The sequence below is a fragment of the Sinohyriopsis cumingii genome, chromosome 3 (assembly GCF_028554795.1).
Source record: "Sinohyriopsis cumingii isolate HCF-2022 chromosome 3, ASM2855479v2, whole genome shotgun sequence".
Taxonomy (NCBI): Eukaryota; Metazoa; Mollusca; class Bivalvia; order Unionida; family Unionidae; genus Sinohyriopsis; species Sinohyriopsis cumingii.
Window position 1 is genome coordinate 86294152 of NC_142963.1, and position 23799 is coordinate 86317950.

A 23799-nucleotide genomic window follows, 5' to 3' on the forward strand; every position below is an offset into this window, starting at 1 on the left:
TCAAACCCACTCAGAGGTGAAACATGGGTGATCTGTAAAGGTGATCACCTTATACCACTTAGCCCCTAGGGGCCACCCAGGAGTCATGAGGGAAGCTCATTCCAAAATAAAAGTTTATAGGAAGTTCTAAATGTTCTAAATGTAAAAATTTTTGGAATCTCTTGCTGTGTATAACATTCTGAAAGTGTTAACATCTCATTTTGGATTTATATAATACTTGTGTGAAACAGTGAATCCTCTGTTTTGTACCATTTTTTAAAAAATGATTTTTTTATAGATATAATAATAATAATAATGAGGACTTTGTATAGCGCCTAATCTTTAGAAGCTCTAAGTGCTTTACAATATTAGACAATACCTATAAGATAAAAGACATATAATGATATGATTACAAAAACAAACACCATGAAATCAGAAAACATTAAAAAAAACATGCTGAGAATATTTAAGGTAGGAAACATTATTAGGTCTTTAAGTTTGTTCTTGCAGTCGAAATAAGTGAGTTTTGAGAGCACTCTTGAATGTGATCACTGTCTTTGTGTCTAAGTTCAGTGGGCAATTCATTCCATGTTGCTGGGTCCTGGTATGCAAAAGAACGCTGTCCATACGACTTTGTTTTCATACTTGGAATAATGAGTGTACGATTGTCAGAAGAGGAGCATAAGTATCTTGCTGGTGTGTACACATGGGTGAGGTCAGATAGGTATTGTGCTTGACTTGCACGTGTGAACCAATAGATTTAAACAAGGAATGGATGGGTACCTAGCTTGGCTGGTTTTGCAATGCCCATAAATATACCTCTCCTCATCTGTTTAGGTGTTAGAATTCCCCCCCCCCATCCCATAGTTTTCAAAATGGTTGAAAAAAATCGGGGTAAGAGAGGAAGATGGGGAAACTGATAAAATAGGAGTGAAGAAACCTGACCTGTAAAAAAACAACCAGGCAGGGTAGTTCTCTGCTGGATATTGGACCCAGTACCTGGCAAAATTTCCCTACCGTTCTATCCCTAGTTAACCATCATTCTACTGTACAAGCACAGGTAATCATTTACTTATCCAGGATGTGTAGTCACCTCAGGCTTGTATTGTTTTCTGTCCCCTATAGGATGACATCATACCGGCATCTAAGCCACCAATTATGTATGTATTATATATGTTTGCATGTATGTATGTGTAGGGTATACTGGTACCTCAGCACAAATCTGACTGTTTAGTGCCAAATTAAAGTTTGTGTCAAGAAATAGTAAGGTAAAAAAATCTTGAAGATAAAGTAAATACTAGTATGCAGTTTCATAGGATGAAAAATAAGGACGTAAAAATTCTTAAAAAGATGTATATAAGATAAGATTGGTAAAATCTTTTCACTTTATAGTGTTACATCCTCAAATAAAACTTTTCACTGAGTTAGCATGAAAACATTTGTTGCAGTGTGTGAGAGTAGAATAGGATGGTCAGAAGTTCTTACAGTCACCCTGGGAAAATAAAAAAAGTAGTATCCAAAAGTAGGTAAATCATCACAATCCAAGGATCAAGTCCGCAAATATTTTTTTCCATCCATAGCTATGTGTGGTAAAATTTCCTCATTTCTCAGAATTATACACAAACCTGTGTAAACAATCACTGTGAGGTTGAGAAAATTTTTCTTGCAATGTTGACCCAGCACGATCATTCATGCTGAATGCAAATCAGATTTTTATCTCCAGTAACTAAACAGTCAATAAGAGGTGACTACCCTAAAATTTGATCATGATTTATTTGTTTATGCATATTGAGGAAGGAATCTGACTGTGGGCAGCACTGGGTGAAAAAGAGAGATTAGCGATTTTTTTGCCCATAGCTTGTTGTGATGGGGTTTGCAGTACTTGAAAGTACAATAAAATGTTGATCATCCACCTGTTGATTATATCATATTTGCTCATCCACCTGTTGATTATATCATATTTGCTCATCCACATATGCCGATGACAAATTTTTCCACGAAAAAACATGGTTTTTGATAATTTCAAATAATTTTTCTCATTTTTTAAGACAGGTGATTGTTGGCTACTGGTGACTTTTAGTGCAAGTTTGACTATGTTATAATGCACAAATTGTTAAAATTCATGTTCAATCAGTTTGAATAAAATGTAACATTTCTAACTTCTACAGCTGCACCATTATCTTACTTTTCAACTTAAAAGTCAAAGGTTTTAGATTTTTAAGTTGTTGTTGATGTTCTTGTACTCATATTGTTGTTCTTCCTTGTTAGAAGACATTGTCATTGAAATGTTCCATTAAAATATAATCTGATTGCTTAATCTATGACATATGCCAGGCAACTGCTTGTAACTGATGTGATAGTTCCAGAAGCATCATTTATACTATTAATAGCACCTGGCATCTGATTAATGAGCACCATATGGATCTGTGTTGGGGTGGGGGGCAGGGATGTATGCCAACTTGTGCTAGTTCTCCTTCTTCATCCCCTTGAATTCATTAACAGCTCTGAAATTCAGTGTGACAAAAGTGAAATACTGTATTTATGAGGGATTGTAGCAATTTATCATTCCAATAGATGGAGCCACAGAAAAATATTTGGTTACCCTTGAAGTTTATTGTTAGCCAGAACAATCTGTTGTGGATCATTTGAGCGATAAACAACCATCCAAACTTAAATAATACATGTACATGTATCAGTGCAAACAAATATTGTCTGATTTTGATTTTCGGTGAATCAAAATATATACTACATTAGCACAACAAGACACTAAAATTGCCATTTATCTTATTTATCAGGCTCATTAATATTGTATGTATTATAATTTTTAACTCCTTATGTTCAAAACTTCAGTCCCAACCTATGAATTATCAAACATTGATGCAATTAACTCCATTTTCTTATCTCCTGATTAGTGTGGCTTTACGAAAATCTATTGATTAGTGTGGCTAACTGAAAATATCTCCTGATTAATGTGGATTAGTGAAAATCGTGGACAAAAGAAAATTATCAGCTGACTAATGAAGAACGAATCTACCATGTTCATAATGCAGTCTGGCATTGCAAGTCTGAAGAAGAAGAAAACAAACTCTTCCACGATTTTCTAGAGGACTCAAAATGTAGACAGAATTCAGAATTCATAAAATCAAATTTTCAATCATTACTAAGGTGAAAGGAATTGCACGCAAACTGGGACAGCGATGGCGTACTGTGAACAAAAGGACAAAAAGCATTGATTGCGTTTTTTGAGACTTCATCATGAATGATACCAAAAAGGAAAATCAACAATGAGAAATGTACTCAGTATCTAATAGAAATGGAAGAAAAAACTAAAGTATAAAAAATAACAAAAATGAAGGTCAATAAAAATGTGCAATGGAAAGAGCGCCTCCATATTAAAATGGTGTTTTCACTAAAAAAACTTACTAAAGTGTCTAGTTGGTCCTAGATGAAGTGGTGCTGATCTGACATCCAAAATGGCTGTAAAGGCAGGCATATTGAAAATGTTATAGCTACTCCTACTGAATGGATGGTTATATGAACATGGGTTTTCACTTAAAGACTTCTTATGAAATCAAGGTGGTCAAAATTTAAATCAATATAGCTGCTGCTACAGCCATCTTGAAGACCTTGTTATCACTGCTCCTTCTGAAAGGATTTTGGTGTCAGCATAAGGGTTTTCATAGAAAAAACTTCCTATGTTGTCCGGTCAATCCTAAATGTGGTTCTGATCTAACATCCAATATGGCCACCATGGCAGCCATCTTAAAAATCTTTTCACAATTATATGTCATGTTATGTTGACATGGGGTTTTAACCAAAAGATTTCTTATGACATTCTTAATGAAACAGTGCCTATATGATGCTTAATACGGTCACCACAGCAGCCATCCTGAAAATCTTGTTATGTGTGTGTGTGTGATTTAGATTTTTAATGTAGCTTTAACAATTTTCCAGTCATATCGCTACGATGTCTGCAGTGTGGCAGTTTAAAGTGATGTCAAGCACTGGGGCATCATGCCGCAGACGTAGCATGATGTCCCACCAGTCCCATTATCCTGACACCAGGCCGACCAGTCCTAACACTCATCTCTTAATGCTGAGCGCCTAGTGAGGTAGTTGTTAGTACCATTTTTTAAAAGTCTTTGGTATGACTTGGCCTGGGCTTGAACGCATGACCTTCCACATCCGAGGCCACAGGAGTGTTCAAAAATCTTGTTATGGCCACTTCTCCATGATGGCCATATTAACATGGTTTTCATCACCAACAGACTTTTTATGCTGCCTAGTTCGTCCTAAATGAAACATATACATGGACCGGGGAAATGTTTGTGAGTGGGTACAGTTTAATCTGTGAGCAATTTAGATATTCAGGGTTTTGAATAAACATACTTATACTGTAGTTTACAATTCTTTTTTTTGGTTTAAGTGGCCAAATATATTTAGAGAAAACTAAAATGTAAAAACCAGGCCTGCTGGGCACAAAAGGTTGTTTTTGAGATTTATTTTTCATTTTTATCCAAACATGGTGTTATCAATGTATAGTTCTTTATGAATGGCTGACACACAGTCTCAAGCTTAAATGAAATCTTAAACATATCTTTTGCAGGCCAAGTCCACTTCTTAATGAAACAATATAAAAATAACATTTTCAGTAGCATAAATTTGTTTTGTGTGTATGTTTTTTAAAAAATTCAAGTTTTTGTCCATAAAATACATGCATTAATTATATTTGAATTAAGATCATTGCAGGTTTCTATTTTATCTAAATCTGTGAAATATTTTAACTCATTTATGGTTGATTGGTCAGTGTGACAGATTCATTAACTGGACAGTATTGATTGGGAGGAAAAGATTTTGATTTATGGAGACTTTGCTACATATTTCATATTTGTATATTTGAATACTTATCACAAGCCTTTCACTGCATGGGCTGTCAAACATGAGACTTTGAAAAGAAACAAGCTCATCATTGAGAGGTATGCAGACAGTAATGTTTTTGGTTATGAGTATGGGGCACCTGAAGGAGTACAGAGACCTGTAGATAATTATAATACCTTGATCTTAATAATGATAGTAACTGCAGCAGCAGCAGCAGAAATGGTGTGGGAGTTATATTATCACTGTTTCCCTGCTGTAAGCCCAGGTAATAATGTATGTGGTATCATTGGAGGATTGTTCCACTGATCAAGACCAGGTAACATACAGAAGCTCTAATGGGGGAGTTGGGCTGCTTATAGACCTGTCTGCTAGCACTGTGGCTCCAGCAGAGAGTGAGGGAGAGAGGGTGTGTGCATTACTAGCAAGAAGCAACAGTGTAACTAACAGTACTTATCACCACTAAAATCAGCTGATGGATGCCACAGCCTGCATAGGTCTTCCCATATCAGCTGACTGTCATCCTCATCTCCAAGTTTTCAGTCTTCGTGGTTATTAAGTTCATTGTTAGCCAGACCAAGTCTTCTATTATCAAATCCTTTGGACTAAGAATGCATGCAACAGATGTTCATTGCTGCATTGAAACTAGAAAAGGCACAGTGTGATCATTTGCCCACTACTTTGAGCTTTCTGTGGAACATTCCAGTAGTATATCTATCTTTTAGACTCACAGAATTCTAATCTAAAAGGGGAAAGTTTCAGCATTATATAACCTAATATTCTTCTGTTTATACTGATATATGTACATGAACATTGCTGGAAATAGTAACTGGACAAATTGCTGAGTCTGTACTTAACTGGAAACTTATGTGATATTTTGGTGCAACTTGGTGAGATTGCAACAGAATGCGCAGTTGGACATTTGTGGAGAATATACAGTTGTAGATTTTCAAGTTTCTGAGAAATATGGCATGTCTTGTGCAGAACACATCTGTTGGTAAGTTTGTCTTTTGCAGTATATATTTTAAAATACTCTTTATTTTTTTATGTTCATTGATATGTCTTGCATGACACCAAGTTTAGATCTATACCTTAGCATTAGAGAGAAATAACCAATGTTCACTATTCCCCATGCACACTAAGCCCTTTAAAATTTTGGATAAGAACACTAGGACATTGGAACATAATAAAGCACATCAGTATGTAAATGAAAATATAAATTGGCAAATAATAAAATAGATCAAAAACATTTGAGAAACATTCATTGTTTGTTGCTGCAATGTTATATCCACCAATCTGTGCACATTTTGATGAGAGATTGAGACTTTAACTAAAGTTGAAATGTGTCTGTGCATTTTATGCTAAGTCATAAGTATATAATATTAGCAAATTCAAACTATAAAGACTGGAGCAGTATTGATTTTGTTTTCATTTTTGCCCAACTAGGTGGACCTTGTTTTCATTGGATGTACAGTTGTTAAGATATTTAGCTTGAGCTGGACATTGACATGGAACCAGTCTAGGGGAACACATACAGTTTCTTTTCATTAAGATTATTAAGATAACAAATATAAACAGATCTTTTTTTAAGAAGTCTTTACAACCTATTCTCAATATAGATATTGCAAGGCAATGATGTTTTGGTTCATTTCTGGCCACCAGCACATGTTCACACAAATAATGTTTCTCTTGTTTTAAAACAAGTTTTAAATTTTTGTTATGATTGAAAAAATAACGAAGAAAAAATATTAAAATGTGAATGGTTTCTTCATGCTTCAGAAGTAAAGTATAAATGGAGATAAATTTAAAATGCTAGGTCACTATATCCTACATAATATTGAAACTTAGACTTCAAATGTATTAAAATGGCTCCTGCTAATGATGCTGCTGTTAATATTACTGTCCTGAAGCAGTTCATAGGGTGCAGGGTCATTGACTTTTACACTAGAACCATGCATTTGAAGAATTCAGCTGGTGAGGGGGTTCCATTCACCATCCCAGTTTTCATACTTAATGTTGATATACATACACATTTCAACCCCATAATGTGTTTACTTGTACATGCAGCTCATCTGGCCTCCAGTGATAGGGGGTTTGTTTTGATATCTAAGTACTACCATATAGTCTCATGGAGGAGTTCTTCATACTCCAAGTTCATGCCAGATAAAGATTAGTAAAGTTATTAATTGGAAATACAACACAGATTTAGATTAGATTTACATTTATGAAACTGCATTTCAGACATTTTAAAAATTATAGTTAATAATTCAGGGCCATATAATTTTTAATTTTTTTTTTATACATATCAAGGTTTGAAGACATTTTTGAAGAGAAAAAACCCCAGCAGCTATAGCATTTGGATGTAATTGGGGTTTTTCTGACAGTTTGTATTTATTTATTATTTTACTTAAGTGTGAAATATAGAAACTTATAGGCAAAGTAATTTTCATATTTTTTCATTTCTGTATTTTCTCATGTGAAAAATATATCCTTATATTTTCATGTTAAAATGTAAGATTTTCTATCATGCCTTACGATACATGATTGTGTGTGCCTAGAACAAATAAAAGGAAACTGGCTTGACATCTCAGAGATGTAAATTAATCTTTGATGAAGAAATCTGACCAGACTTTGTTCAAGTTTCATGAGCTATTTTTCCTTACTTCCTTCATGAGACCAATAAACCCAGTGTGATGTAATGCTGAATCAGACTTGCTTTGTTTTCAGATGGGGTCCAATAGTTTACAGCATGTCAAAAGTGTAATTTACTTTAACAGATTAGGTCAACCCAAGCCTACTGCTCTCTTAAATCAAACAGCTCTGGTGGCCTGAGTGATTAAAGTGTCTGCCTCGAATGTGGGAGGTTGCGGGCTTGAACCCTGATCAAGTCATCCCAAAGACTTATAAAAATGGTATTAGCAGCTGCCTTGCCTGGCACTCACCATTAAGAGGTTAGTGTTAGGACTGGTCAGCCTGGTGTCAGGATAATGTGACTGGGTGGGACATCACGCATGATGCCTCTAGTGCTAGACATCACTATAAACTACCACACTGCAGACATTGTAGTGATACAGATGAAAATTGCTTAAGCTATGTGAAAATTCCAAATCAAACACACACTCTTGAGTCACGTATATTTATCTGATCAGCCTATGAAAGCAAGGTGAATTTAATAGAAAGGTGTGTGAGTGAGGGTGTAGTGCCAAAGGGTGAGTTTAATCTTATAAACTTAATTCTGGAATAAGTTCAGTATACAATAAGAAGAAAATTTTCTTTTCCTATGTAACTACTGGAAATTTTCAGCTTGTGGTACCAAAAAATGATTTATTTTAACTTGTGGCTATTACATTTTTGTTTTGTTCCACACAATGAAATATATCTGGTATAAAAGTAGGAAAAGAAAATACCCTCTGCATATTAATGGCACATTTACTACAAACTTCTTACATTCTTTTTGTAATGACTAGGAAAGTTAGGTCATTGTAATGCCTCAGACACTCATCACAATCTGATGAGCATCAGCAAAATTCTGAATATTTGTAATTGTAATTTATAATTTCATGATGGTCCAGTTAGAAGTTGTCATTTATCATCATTCAAATCAAATCAACAAGAGGATTATGAACTTTTCTACTCCATTGCCAATTGCTATGATTGTGTTATGTAACTCATGTCTAATCGACTTAGTAGTTGTCATTTACCATTAGTCAGATCAAAGGAATAAGGTTGGGTTAGATGGTTATTGATAGATTGATAATAAGGTATATAATTAGAACCATCAGGTCAAAGTTGGCCACCTACCACAAATACCAATATGAAAGACTTAACTTACATTGACACAATATATATATATATATATATATATATATATATATATATATATATATATATATATATATATATATATATATATATATATATATATATGTCTATACGTGTGTGTGTGTGTATATGTATATGTGTATATATATATATATATATATATATATATATATATATATATATATATATATATATATATATATATGGGTGGAACAGATGAATAATAAGTTACTGATGTTATTATATACCTAACCTCAAAAGAACTGGATAATGGATTTCACCAGTTATTTTTATTGGTGCCGAGGGGATCATTTTAAATTAGAGAATTCATTTTTCCATTCATTGGAGACCAAGTATTCATGTAGCTTATTGATATGTTTCTTGTATGGAACATGCTTAATGACTAATGTGAATGAGCTTTCGTGTAATAATTATTAATTTTATATTAGTATTTTATAAGTTTCAGTGCATGATGATATATACAGTGCTATGAAGTTTATGCAGTCATCTAATTGATGGATGATGCAGTATTGCAGAGGTTAGTGTTGGCATCTTTTTCACTTGTGTTGGTGACCAACCACGTGGCCTAGTGGTTAGAGCATCCACCTCGGATGTGGGAGGTTGTGGGTTTGATTCCCAGCCGAGTCATAACAGACTTACAAAAATGGTACTAACAACTGCCTCGCTTGGTGCTCAGCATTAAGAGGTTAGTATTAGGACTGGTCGACCTGGTGTCAGGATAATGTGACTGGGTGGGACATGATGCTACATGTCTGTGGCATGATGCCCCAGTGCTAGACATCACTATAAACTGCTACATTGCAGACACCATAGCGATATGACTCAAAAATTGTTAAAGTTACCTTAAAAATCCAAATCACACACACACACACACTCACACTCTTGTGCTGGTGTAATTGTTACCTACAAACTGCATCCCACTTGAAAGTGTAACATCCAGGTGTTACAGTGAGCTGTGCTGTACCATAATATAGGTATTAACTTCATCCTACATCACTCTTCACCAGTTTCATTGTAGCATGGTTAATCCATTGATATTTTAATTGATACTTAATATTGAATTTTGCAAAAGTATTGTAATGCCATTTTACTCGCACTACCTTATTTGGTTTGTGTGACATGTACATGTAATTAACAAAAAAAGAATGCTGAAACCTATAGTCTACTTGCATTAGAGTTGTAAAATGCAATGATTTTTTTTCTCACTGTAGTTTCATACCCTTTATTCTATTTCTACTGGTTATAGTGGTTGGTATCTTGTTGTATATCATATAGATGTACTGATTTTTATTTTTACCTGTGCAAGCATCCAAGTCACAACCATGTATCTTATGATGTACCTTGGGCTGCTTCATGTACTAATAATAACATTTTTCAACACTGCATATGCTGTTGAAGACTTAATTTTCTCAAATTAATAAAGTTTGCACTCATGGATTAAGGTTTAGTGTTTTGAAATTTGTAAGGTTTGAAACGATTAAATAATCCTCACTCATCTAGATCGTAATTGTGCCAGATAAATACTTATGAAGACGGGAGTGGAGAACATTTTCATAATGGACTGGAGGCAGTCCATATACACCGTGTCTCAGTCTGAACATACCTTGTGGGATGACAGCAACTGCTAAAATCCACCTAGAACGTTGTCATTTTCTTACAATGTACCAACATCTGTTTCTTGTGTATCATTACCATTTTGCAGAATTTTTTTTTTATATTACATGCCAGGGTTGTTTGTCCCAGTATGACCTTCAGAAAATCACTTAGCTCCTATTTCCTCAGAATGATGTAGCCAATAATGTGTTCAAGTACCATTAGAATGAACAAAATCGCTGATTGGATAAGTCAAAAATACACATTGGATTGATTGCCACAGGACAAACAGTCACAGTTTGAATTAGCACAGTAATAGTGGACATTAGCGCTAAAATAGTCACAGGAGATTGTCACATTCTGTAAAACTTATGTAAATGGAATTATTACAATAAATTGATGGCTTCACAGGAAATGAGAAATTATTTATCAGCTAAGTCTTGAGATCAATGAACTTTTTTGAAGGCTTCTGTTTGACAGGGAAAGGTAGTTTCGGTAAGAATAATTTTGTAAAATCTTGGTTTCAGTAGCTAATGACTTGTTATATACCTAAAATTAAACCCTTTAACGACTTTATTAGCCATTTAAATCAAATACTTTGTAAACTTTTGCAGTAGTAGCGACAGTTACAACAATGTGATTATTTTGTTATTACTATGTATACTCTTTATTTTCATTGCACACTGTTATAAATATATTGAAATTTGCTGATACAGACTGCACTGGTGCCCTAGTGGTTAGAATGTCTGCGTCGGATGCCAGAGGTCTGGGTTTGAACCCTGGCCAAGTCATACCAAAGACTTACAAAAATGGTACTAACAGGTGCCTCACTTGGCACTCAGCATGAAGAGGTTAGTGCTTGGACTGGACGGCCTGGTGTCAGGATAATGTGTCTGGGTGGGGCATCATGCTATATGTCTGCAGTATGATGCCCTGGTGCTAGTCATCACTTTACACTGCAACATCATAGTGATATGACTGAGAAATTTTTAAAGCTATGTTAAAAATCCAAATCACACCCCCAGACACACACACATGTGCGGATACTTTGTTTATTATATTAATATCTCATTAAGTTGCAGGTACTTGAGATGTGTCATATAAGATTGCAAAATTCAAAGTGTGGCTTTATGTGCTGTGACTTTTTGTCCTATATTTCTCTCATAATAGTAAAAATTGAAATTAGGACTTTTTCTTTGAGTTGCCATCCCGCATTCATTTTGTTCAGACTGTATTGTGAAGGAGATAATGAACCTTCAGAGTGGAGAGTTCCCAACATAACGGAAATTAACTCTGTAACAATGATGGGAACACTGTTCATGACGTTATTGATGTGCACTTATTATGAGGAGCTTTATAACCCAGTGAAATTTACCCCAATAATAAAAAATAATTATTATAATAATAACCTTTATCGTGGGTGTTACAGCAAATTCAGTACCAGAAGTAAGTGTTTAATGGTTCAATACATGTTTTCTTTTGCGTATCAATGTCAGTATTTTTATCTGCAAAAATACAAAAGCTAACTTCAGTAACTTGTTATCAGTATATCTTTATAATGGCTGTTAATGGTTCAAACAGGTCATTCATAGTTGATTCTGAGAAGTACATGGCGTTGTTATTGCTGAATGCTTGTCAGTATTATGGCAGCTTGTGCCAGCTAATAGTCCTGTCAAACTTTTCATATTTGTGCATTTCAATTTTTTTCTCACAAGTCATTATCCTGGTGCACAGTTCAAGGTTATAATTTGGGCCTTTTCCATTTTTGACATCAGTCTGCATGATTTGGGCAAAGTTGGTCTGCACATCATCAGCTGATTATGTTGTATTATGGTCTTTGCTTTCAGAATGATGTGTAAGGGTACTTGTATGAAAATTACAAGAAGTGTCAGTTGAACAGTTAGTTTTCTTGTGTTTCAAGCATTAATAACAAACCACTGCCTGCATTTCATGATCATAGTAATTGGTCTTTACCAGCATGATCAGTCTGTGAGGATCATGCATTAGTATTGTAATCATTGTTCTACAAGTACGCAACAGCCTTTGAAAATAGAGAAAGAAAGGTTCTAGCAGTTCAGAAAATTTTGCATATTCAGGAAAATTGTTCAGTTTTGTCATGTTCACAAAAAATCTTAATTAGATTGTTATTAAAGAAAACTTCATTGAATTTAGGTTACCTATGACTTCTAGGGTAATTTAGATTACATTGTCTCTGTAGGATACTTTATGTTACATAATGTCTCTGTAGGGTAATTTAAGTTATATTGGCTCTTTAGGCTAACTTCTTGGGCTGTGGCTTTTTATACCACAGTTGCATGAAACAAAAATCACTAATTTTTGTTTGTAAATTTATACTGAATTCTGTGTTTTCTTCAGGATATGCAAGTTTTGCAATTGCTTCCCTTAAAATTAAAGGCTTGCCCCATAACAGTTGGAGTGTGGAATATTGCAATCAGATGATTTGCTGTGAGCTTAACAAAACCTGTAGGATTCATAAATATTAATGAACTGAAACATACTATATAAGATCTATTCATAGATGCTGTTCTCACATATTATCTCACATAACAGCTGCCTCCCATAAAAATTGAAAATAGTCTATTATGAAAATGTCAGTGTGAACTCCACTTTTGTATGAAAATTCTGAAGAAATTACTGAATTGTTCTTTGTTAACAAGTTTAGGAACTTTTTTAAAAATAATTCTTAAACATATTTTATGTACATCTGACTGGAATTTGTTGAGCCTATGAATTTCCTTCCAAGATATTTTTTGTCTTTTATCTCACAATAATTACTTTAATGTGATAGAGATAACAAGTTTCTTTCTTTCTTACCAAATCAGAGCAAGTTTTTAAAAAAAAAGCTATTTGGGTCTTGACATTTTTGTCAAAAGAAACCCAAGCCTTCAGCCCCCCACCCCTGGACAGGTAACTAGTTGTTCCCTAAACCCCTTACTACATACACTGTACAGTTATCAGATGATGAAACAAATGTTAGCAATTACATAACACAGCTATACTTATAATGAAGACAAACAACTATTAAATCTGTTTATCTCACACACATTCATTGAAACATACTATAAGGGGTCTATTCATAGATAGTTCTCATATAAAAGCTCCTTGAAAATTTCAAATCACCCTATACAAAAGTGCTGGGGGGTGGGGGTGAATCACCCTCTGTATATGACAACCCTCAAATAATAAATGGTCCCTGATTTTGTATCCCCCCAACACTTTGGTTTCCACAGCACAGCTTGACCGGGGATCATTGGATTTTAACCAGATTTTGTGTGCAGCTTTATTTTAATAAGTGTCAGATGCGTTTAATTTTTATGTGTCAGAATTATTTTACAAAGTTAATTGTAAAGGTACATATAAATTAAAAAGTGTAGTGATTAACCATTTTTCAAAGTTTGATATTTGCACCCAAAGGTGTCAAGAATCATTGGATTTCAGATAACTTTCAATGTCATCATTATAAATCAACAATTTGTGCAGTTATAGCTCATTATCATTTAATACTGACCATTTATTTCCACAAAGGACCCTTTGCCATGCACACATTGCTAATATGTAGCTCTATCTTTGTGTCTGGTGTTTTTTTTTTTTTCATAATGCATATTAGTACTGTGTAGACTTGTGTTAATACAAGTCCAAGTGCAAGAACAATAGATTTTGAACTGCTGTTGTAATATGACACCAGCCAATCAAAGTGTATGTTGTTTGTTTTACTGATTAAACTGCATAGGCACCATGGTTGCCAAGTAGTCTAAGCTCTTGCCTTGCAGATCAGTGACATCTCACATTTGTTGTATGGGCTAGAGCCTCGGGCTAGGTTAACATGGGTATGTGAGAAAGCTTGCCAATAGCTTCATGTTCCCATATTTTTTTCTTCTGGTTTCTTCCAGCAGCAAATACATTGGCTGCCATACATAGCCTATCATGTGCTGAAAAATGGCATTAAATCCCATAGCAGCCAGTAATGGGTATCTGGATCCATCAAGTTTTAAGTTCGACTTGTATTGCAAGTAGTTATAGGTGCAGTAAAGTTTTTTTTTTTCCGACCTGAGAAGGAATAAATAAAACTGCTGTAAATTGTTAAGCAAATAAAGTTAAGAGTGATGAATTGTATGGCATTTCTGAATAATTTAGATAATTTATTATAATAATGATAATGATAACAACATTAAGAAGTATATCATCATATCATCTACTTCCAGCTGCAATGGAATATAGCACAGAGCTTGAATTTTTTTTAATTCACTTATTTTGCCAGCAGTTTAGGGTCTGTATTGTTTGTTGTACAGATTAGCCCTGACAATTTGGATCTGACTTACACATGCATACATATAGCATTCAGGTGGCACCATCAACACTGTCCCATTATGCATGTCATATTTAAAAAAATGCAGATGCACAGGTTCTGATTATATGTTCATATCAAATCACTTGTAAGTCTAGTCTAACTGTAAATTCTAAATTGCACAAACCCAGATCTGCTGTCACACAATGTGCTGGTTGATCTGGGTCTATGCAGTTCTTCTTAAGTGTCATGAATAAAACAAGCAACATATACATTATGCCAGCAGATCAAGTTTTATGTTTTCTGCAGTTAGACTTAAATTAGAAGTAATTATTTATGGTACAAGATTGATACCAAATGATCTAAGAGACCTGTATTGATTTAATTCATATCAAGTGCTGAATGAGTTTCATTCACTTTTTTAGTCTAAACAGAACCAAGAACTGAAGTTCTTTCATTGTGATTATCATAATCCAGTTGTTCTATTTTTATGGTCAGATTTGAGCTTTATTACATTTCCATTAATAGTATAAAGTTGGTGTTGGTAATTGTGTTTCTGCCTTCTGACATTTTGTGAAGAAAGCAAGCATGTATTATGTTCACAACTATAAATTGTGTAGGTTTCTAAATTTGGAAAGTAAAAGCATGTGTGCTACATTTCTTATATTAATTTTCTATTTCCTGTTGAAGTCCGGTAAATTTATTATCATGCTTATATTTCTTGGTTTCTGTTGAAATGTATGGATTTTTTTTGGCTGTTACTTTTTTATTAACATTTTTTGCTAAGATTTGCATGCAGTCTTCTACTTAGCAACAAGGATGCATTTAGAACGAATGAAACTTAAGAACATATGTATATTTTTTTGACAAACATAGATCACTTTGACACACATTGTAGTCGTGGAAATATTAATGCAGAAGCCAGCATTCAGTAGTTGGTCACTGTTATATATTTTTACATAAAATTGATGGTAAAAGCATTAGTCATATTCATCATCTCTTGTGATATCAAATTTCTTGCTGGTTATTTCTGTCATCACTTCCTAAAGGTAAACTACACATTAGTTTGACATCGTTGCATGTGGGTAGAAAAGGACTCTTTATTATAATGAATGTAGTTGGTGATAGTCCAAGTTAAGATCTGACAACATTTGCCAATGGTAGATAAATGCATTCCAGAAATCTTGCTTAGAATGACATGCAGATTTTATGTAAATTATATCATTAACATGTGTGCATTCTGATGCCAAAGAAACTTGAAATAGGTGTGAAGATGTTTCGCTGGTTTTGTGCATTCCTGAAGTCCATAACTCTGTCTTGCCAAGTCTGCAACTGTTGCATAGTGTTACTGCAGCACAGTGCAGACTTTGCCAACATAGGAAGTGATTTGATGCACTAAGAAAGGTAGGGTATGGGACAGTTCAGCTGAATATTTGAGCAGTTTTGAGAAAGAAAAAGTAACTCCTGGGCAAGTGCTATGTTATCCTCTTTTGCCTAGCAAAATTTTAAAATTGTTTATAAAGCTATTGGGCACAGGATTTGCATGTGCTGCAGGAGTATTTCATTGCTAAATTGGATCATATGTTAAACAGGTTCTTCTCGTATACATTTTCAGCATTTAACTTCTTGACAAATAGATTTTATTTATAACATGGCTAAGCATCCAAGCAATCCAAAATCATTCAAAATGTAATGGTTATGTGCATTTTTCTTTAGTTAGGAAAATGTACCCTGTTATTAAATTTACATAGAATAATAGCTAAATGAGTATTTTAAAAATTTCTTGAAATGTGCACAGGTTAAATGTCATAGACAACTTATCAAATTCACAAAGAAGAGAGCAACTTGAGGAAGGAATGTTTTTTCAGTACAACAATCATTTGAGATCACATAATAATAATAATAATAATAATGACCTTATTTAAAGAGGGTAACACAATTAGCTAAAAACTAATCTACCTTGAGGCCCTCATACAAAGGAATTCATTTATTTAAGCTGCATCTCTGAAGCCACTGGATATATTGGGTTTGGAAGAAGGAAATAGAGTGGGCATTTCTAATCTCAGCTGGAATACTATTCCAGAGCAGAGTTCCAGAGTATTGGAAACTTTTTTTAAATAACTCCTTATTTGGTTTGGGAATTTTATACTGTTTGGTTGACATGGATCGCAGGTGGGGAGTATTACCAGGTAGCCTATACTGGAATAGTGATTGTAAATATTCAGGAGCACTATTCTGAGATATCCTGTACATTAATTTGGCTTTTCTCAAACAGATTCGGTCTTTAATAGGTAATATTTTTAACCTACCAGCTAAACTTTCCTTGCTTTCTTTCTGGATTGATATTAGCCCAAATGCTCTTTTTTGAAGATGTGCCAGCTTTGCTATGTTTTTATCATTTGAATTACCCCATACTGTACTACAGTAGTCCAAATAGGGTTGTATGTAACTGTTATAAAATAGTTTCCTGTGCCTTTCAGGGAGAAAATGTCTTATCCTACTGAGAAGCCATAAACTTGAATTGACTTTTCTACTGGTATGTTTGATATGTTCAGTCCATGATAGGTTATTATCTACCAGAACACCAAGTAGCCTATCATGACAGACTATTTGCAGATTTGTATCCTTCCATGTCAGACATAGTTCATCACTATCAAGATTTGTCCTTCTTTGCCGTGTTGAGATAAGTAATATTTTAGTTTTACCAGTATTTACCACCATGCCATTACATGTGCACCAGTTTTCCAGTTTGTTTAGGGCATTCTGTAAAGAAATTTCGAGCTCATGCTTTGTGTTTTGGATGTCTGACAATGTTGTGTCATCTGCATAGAGATCTGTAGATGTTATTGAGTCTCTTAGTAAAAGTGGTAGGTCATTAATAAATAAAATGAATAGTAGTGGACCTAGAATTGAGCCTTGTGGTACTCCATATCTAATTGTTTCAGGTTCAGACAGAACGTTATTTATGTAAACATGTTGTGTTCTCTCATTTAAGTACGAAGTAAACCATCTAATTGTTCTTTCATCACACTGGTAGATTTTTAGTTTCTTCAAAAGGATTTCATGATCCACCATGTCAAAAGCTTTCCTGAAATCTACAAATACAGTTCCTATTATTCTACCTTGGTCAAGTGCTTGAAGCCATTTATCAGTTAGGGAGATCAAGGCAGTCTCACAGGAATGGTTCTGTCTAAAGCCTGATTGATTAGGGTGTAACAGCAGGTGTTTGGTTAAATATGACATGAATGAGTCATGGACATGTTTTTCAATCAATTTTGACAAGTTTGGTAGTATTGAAATTGGTCGGTAGTTATCAGCATCATCCTTAGAACCAGATTTGTGAATAGGAGTTACTTTTGCAGTTTTCCATATTTTGGGGACAGATGAGGTTGCAATACTTAAATTAATTATGAATGTTATGCTATCTACAATAGCAAAGGCAGAAGATTTAATGAGTCGTGGACAAATCTGATCAAGTCCTGTAGCTTTCTTGGTATCAAGTTCACTGAGACATTTTTTAACAAAGTTTTTTGACACTGGTGGGATAGAGAAACATGCCTCCTTTGAGATTTTACTGCTGCAGAACTTTTTCAGTTCATTAAAGTTGTTTTCTATCACTGGCTCTTTTAACTTTGTGGTAATGTTGATGAAAAAATCATTGAAAACATTTGCAATGTCAGTTTCATCAGTGACTATGGTGTCATTTACCAGAAGTGAGTGAATTTTATTTGTCTGTTTTATGTGCGTTCCTCCAGTGAGTTCATTGAAGACTTTCCAAATGGAGTTTGTGTTGCTCTTTTTGTTTTCAAGCAATGATTGATAATAAGTTTCTTTAGCTTTTTTGATCATACTTGTTATTTTATTTCTCCATACTTTATATTGTGCATGGTTTTCCATAGCCTTGAATTTGTCTCGTGTTTTCATAGCATCTAGGATTTCAGTAGTAAGCCAATTAGGTTGAATATCAGTCTTTACTCGATGTACTTTCAGTGGTGCATGCTTAGATACTACATCCATAAACAAGTCAGTCCACACCCTCATGGCTTCATCTATGTCATCCAAATTTTGGATCATACTCCATGGAACTTTATATAGGTCATTGAGAAATTGTTCTTCATTAAAAGTTTTGAACGATCTGTAAGTGATCGTTTTATGTGTATTTTTCTTATTTTTCTTGCATTTAACCTTTCTTGTCAAAAAAGTAGGATAGTGGTCACTAAGACCAACATTCGGTACATTAACACAAGCCACATTGTCTGGTAGGTTAGTATAAATGTGATCAATAAGAGTGCTTGATTTTTCTGTTACCCTTGTAGGCTCATTTACCAGCTGGTCTAGGCCTAATGATTCAATAAATTCCATCCAGTTGTTCCTTATTTGAGTATTGAGAAGGTCCTTATTTATATCTCCGAGTATATATGTTTCTTTCTCCTGTGCTAGAACATTTTCTATTTGTTTCAAAAAGTTATCATTCCAGAATGCTTTGGAGGAAGGTGGTCTATAAATGAAACCAGCTAGGAAAGATTTTGCATTATTTTGAAAGATTTCCACCCAGATACTCTCAATTTCATGTGACTCCAAGTCAAGTAGCCTTTTTACATTTACATCTTCCCTAATGTATACAACAAGACCCCCCCCGCCGTCTCTCTGTCCCTACGAAATGGTTTATTGTAGCCTTGACAGTGAAATAGATCATCATTGTGGTTAGCATTTAATTTGGTTTCAGTGAGTCCTAAAACATGTATATTATTTTCCATGGAAGACAACATTAACTTAATCTGGTCTATCTTTCCCACTATACCTTGTACATTTAAGTGACCTATGTTAAAACCTTTTGTATTTAGTTTCATATCAATTACATGTATGTCATCATGCAATGGGGTACTCACTGAGATTGTCTCCATACTACTTTTATCATTCTGACATCCTATTTCTATATTTAAATGTTCATATATATTAGCATCTTCACATCAGGTTTTTTGCAACAGAAAGCCAGCATGTTCGATTTATGGTGGGTTAATTGAAATCAGAAAATCTTAAAGACTTCCCAGAGTTATGTATATTTTTGTCATTGACTTTATTGTTTTCTTTTACAGGACTGTTATCGTGGTTATTAAAAATTGTAGAAAAAAAAATTCTTTATCATTATTTAACAAGAGACAGAAGTCATAACAACAATATTTATGTCCAGTTTTGGACATGGTTCATAGCACCTCAAGGGGACCACTCTGGTGGTCTGTTGGTTAGAGCATCCGCCTCGGAAGCAGGAGGTTGTGGGGTTCGCACCCCGGCCGAGTCATACCAAAGACTTACAAAAATGGTACTAACAGCTGCCTCGCTAGGTGCTCAGCATTAAGAGGTTACTGTTAGGACTGGTTGACCTGGTGTCAGGATAATGAGACTTGGTGGGACATGATGCGACATGTCTGCGGCATGATGACCCAGTGCTAGACATCAATATAAATACCACACTGCAGACATTGTAGCAATGACTGAAAAATTGTTAAAGCTACGTTAAAAATCCTAGTCACACACACGCACATAGCACAACAACACATCATTTATTTCCAGACTTGCACACATTCCATAGTGCTACAACGTCATTTATTTCCAGTCTTGCACATAGTTCATAGTGATACAACACATATATTTCTAATCTTGCACACAGTTCATAGCAATACAACACATCATTTATTTCCAGACTTGCACATGTTCCATAGTGCTACATCATGTCTTTTATTTCAAGTCTTGGACATAGTTCTTAGTGCTACAACACATCATTTATTTCAAGTCTTGCACATAGTTCATAGTGCTACAACACATCATTTATTTCCAGTCTTGCACATAGTTCATAGCACCACAGCATGTCATTTATTTCAGGTCTTGCACACATTCCATAGTGCTACAGCACATCATTTTTTTCCAGTCTTGCATGTAGTTCATAATGCTACAATATGTCGTTTATTTCAAGTCATGCACATAGTTCATAGCGCTAGAACACATCATTTATTTCAGGTCTTGCACATAGTTCATAGTGCTACAACACACCATTTATTTCCAGTCTTGCACATAGTTCATAGCACCACAGCATGTCATTTTTTTCCAGTCTTGCACTAATTTCATAGTGCTACAACACACAAATTATTTCCAGTCTTGCACATAGTTCATAATGCTACAACGCACAATTTATTTCCAGTCTTGCACATAGTTCTTCATAGCACCACAAGATGTCATTTATTTCAGGTCTTGCACACATTTCATTGTGTTACAACATGTCATTTTTTTCAATTTTGAACATAGTTCATAGTGCTCCAGTGTCATTTATTTCAAGTCTTGCACACACTCCATAGTGGTACAACATGTTATTTATTTACAGTCTTGCACACATTCCATGGCACTGCAACACACTTCAGTAGTAGCATCTGATCAGGCCGCATAGTAGGCATGAATTTTACAACAGCACACATCCTTAAGGTATTACAATTTCCTGAAGTACAGGCTATAGGTGTGGATTTACTGATTACTCAAATAAGAAGGGTCTTGGATAGTTGAGGTCATTCTGTGTGGAATGAACAGGGGCTTGGAAAGTTTTGGTTTGACTGTGTGGGATGAACAGGGCTTGGATAGTTGAGGTTATTTTGTATGGGAACAGTTGCTTGAATAGTTAATGGTTGCTAACAATGGCTTGGATAGTTGAGTTTGGATTGTTGAAGCTATATTGTTGGGTGAACTAAGTGGCTTGGATAATTGAGGTTATATTATGTTAGATGAACAGGGTCCTGGATACTTGAGATTGTATTTCATTGGATGAACATGGGCTTGGATATTTGATTATATAGTTCTTGATGAACTATTGGTTTCCATTTCCAGTTGGTAGGGACAACAGGATTCTTTACCTAATCCATAACTAAGTCTTTATAATAATACTTTTTTAATGTAATCAGGTTTCAGTTTCAACAGTATGTTTTTAAGTGCGGACTTAACATATTTGATTGATCAAACCACTGTTGGATGTTTCACAGAATCAGATGCTTGATTCTAGACTGATGGTGAAATCCGGCCCAGAGAGTTTGGTTGGATTGGGTGAGCTGCCAAAATCTCTCATTACAGCATTACAGAACTGAGCTCAAGATCTAGCTAAAGTTACTTTCCCAAAATTATCAGACCTGCCATATTGGAAAAAAGAGTACTATGTTGCATTCAGTTTTCAGACGTTACAGGTCTGTTAAAAAAAATGTATCGCTCTTGCCATGTAATACCATGTTGCATTTCAGTTTTTAGAAGTTACACGTCTTTTGTAGAAATTTCCATTATTGTGAAATGGATGAAACTAGTAATGAATTCCCTTACAATACAGCTGTTGTCATGGATTCTGTTTCAGTTAGTGTTTCTAAAATGATATGTATCATATACTTTATTACTAGGTAGTCTCACTAAAAGGTAATATATCCTGTGGCTCCCATGGACACCATTATAATGAGGGAATAATGTAGTGCAGGCCATTTCAGTTTTCAGACAATGCAAGAAATCCTTATCACTTTAAAAAATTTCAGTTTCTAAATTTAAACTTATTTGCAACAATTTATTCCTAAAATAAAGAACTTGAAAATGATAAACAGTTTGATAAGGTGTTTTTATGAAACTGTCTGATGATTTGTAGAGGCATGGTTTTAGCTCTTTCAGAGGTTATGATTTATTACTGTAATAAAGGAGAATGATAGTTGAGTAGTAAATGTATTATGCCACCATATTTACACACATAATGTTCACTTCCAGATTAAATGAGAATCAAGTCAGTTTAACTGATTATATGCACCAGCCAATTAGGATACTGACACCATGCTTCAGACACATCACTGACTTTGACTGGCCAAGACCAGCATAGCATTGATGTATAGGACTGTCAGTGTCCTTATTCTTACTGAGGTGGGTTTTATGGGCAGGCAGATAATATTGCTTGTCAGTTGGTGTGGGTGTTGTTACTGCCTTGAACCATTGCCAAAATGTATGTAAAGGCTCATCTTTTGCACTATCATCAGTTCTGCCCCACACAACATCAAGCAGCATATAGATCAAGGTGAAACTTGTACTCAAGCTGGATTATCCCTGCTTTTCTCCAGCTGCCTAACCTGTGCTTTTCTTATTGGGGTACCTACTTCCATCGTTAAATAGTTAAAAAATACTGGTGAATGCATGTACTGGTAAACATGATCCACTGGGTCCTGAAACATTAACAACATAGACAGTTCTATATAGAATTCTAAAATATTTATTTTCGTTAGCTTGACAGAGTATGAAGTTAGTGTTTATTTGCCAAAAATTCATTCTAAGCTTTTGTTTGGATATTGGTATTGTCATGGAACTCGTATCCAGTAAGTTTTACTAGGCTACATGTGGTTTTGACATAATGGTGGAGGGTAATTTGAACAAAACACAATAAAAAATCCTTAAGATTACGAAAAAATGTAACAGAAATTATGCAAACGAGAAGAGAATTGGAACCATATATTGCAGTTGCACTCGATTTGAAGATAAAAAAAAAAGAAACAGTCTGTGGGCATGTTCATGCATATCTGCAAGTTTACGTGTGTCACAGTTTATGTATCTCAGGGAGTACCTGTAAATTTGTAGTTTTCTACTTCTTGCAAATCAGTTGTTCATGAGGTGTGTTGATGTTGATTTTTAGCATAATCAGGACATGCAGATTTACTATACCAAAGAGTGTAAATAGGAATTTTTTCATCGACTACTTTATATACTTTTTTAAAAGTCATGTCCCTCTGCAAACAATATATACGCAGATCTCCTATAACATAATGTTCTAGCAAGCAGATTGGTTTTTTTGTGTGTGCTGAACTGATTACTCCTAACAAACTGCATAAATCCAGATCTGCAGGTGCAGTGTTTGATGGCAGATCTGGGTCTATGCAGTTTTCAGTTGAATTTGACTTATAAATGAGCATGTATGGTAATTTATGGATTTCTTCAAATGTGAGTATAGACTTGATTATAAAATACTTTATTAAGGTTTAAATTTTGTCTCATCTCTAATCAGATTCAGTTTTGTTTTGATCACCATGCTGAATAGAATAATTGTTAATTGTGTTCATTTTGGGATGATGAAGTTATTTTTCTTTTACTGTGATGAATACTTGAACGAAACTTTTATCAGCAAAGTTTTAGGAATTAAATTCCTTAATACT

General features: G+C 34.5%; 1 protein-coding gene across 4 annotated transcripts in view; it reads left to right on the forward strand.

Moving 5' to 3' along the window:
* LOC149803241 (uncharacterized) overlaps window positions 1-23799 on the forward strand; it is a 269706-nt gene that overhangs the window by 112950 nt on the left and 132957 nt on the right. Inside the window, exon 1 of one of the 4 annotated variants that reach the window (XM_089952883.1) lies at window positions 5235-5851. The exons of the other annotated variants lie outside the window; for them this stretch is intronic. Within the exon in view, the coding sequence (XP_089809009.1) occupies window positions 5821-5851 (31 nt within the window). The 5' untranslated portion in view covers window positions 5235-5820. Of the gene's footprint in view, window positions 1-5234; window positions 5852-23799 lie in introns of those variants that run through there. 4 annotated transcript variants of the gene reach the window in all.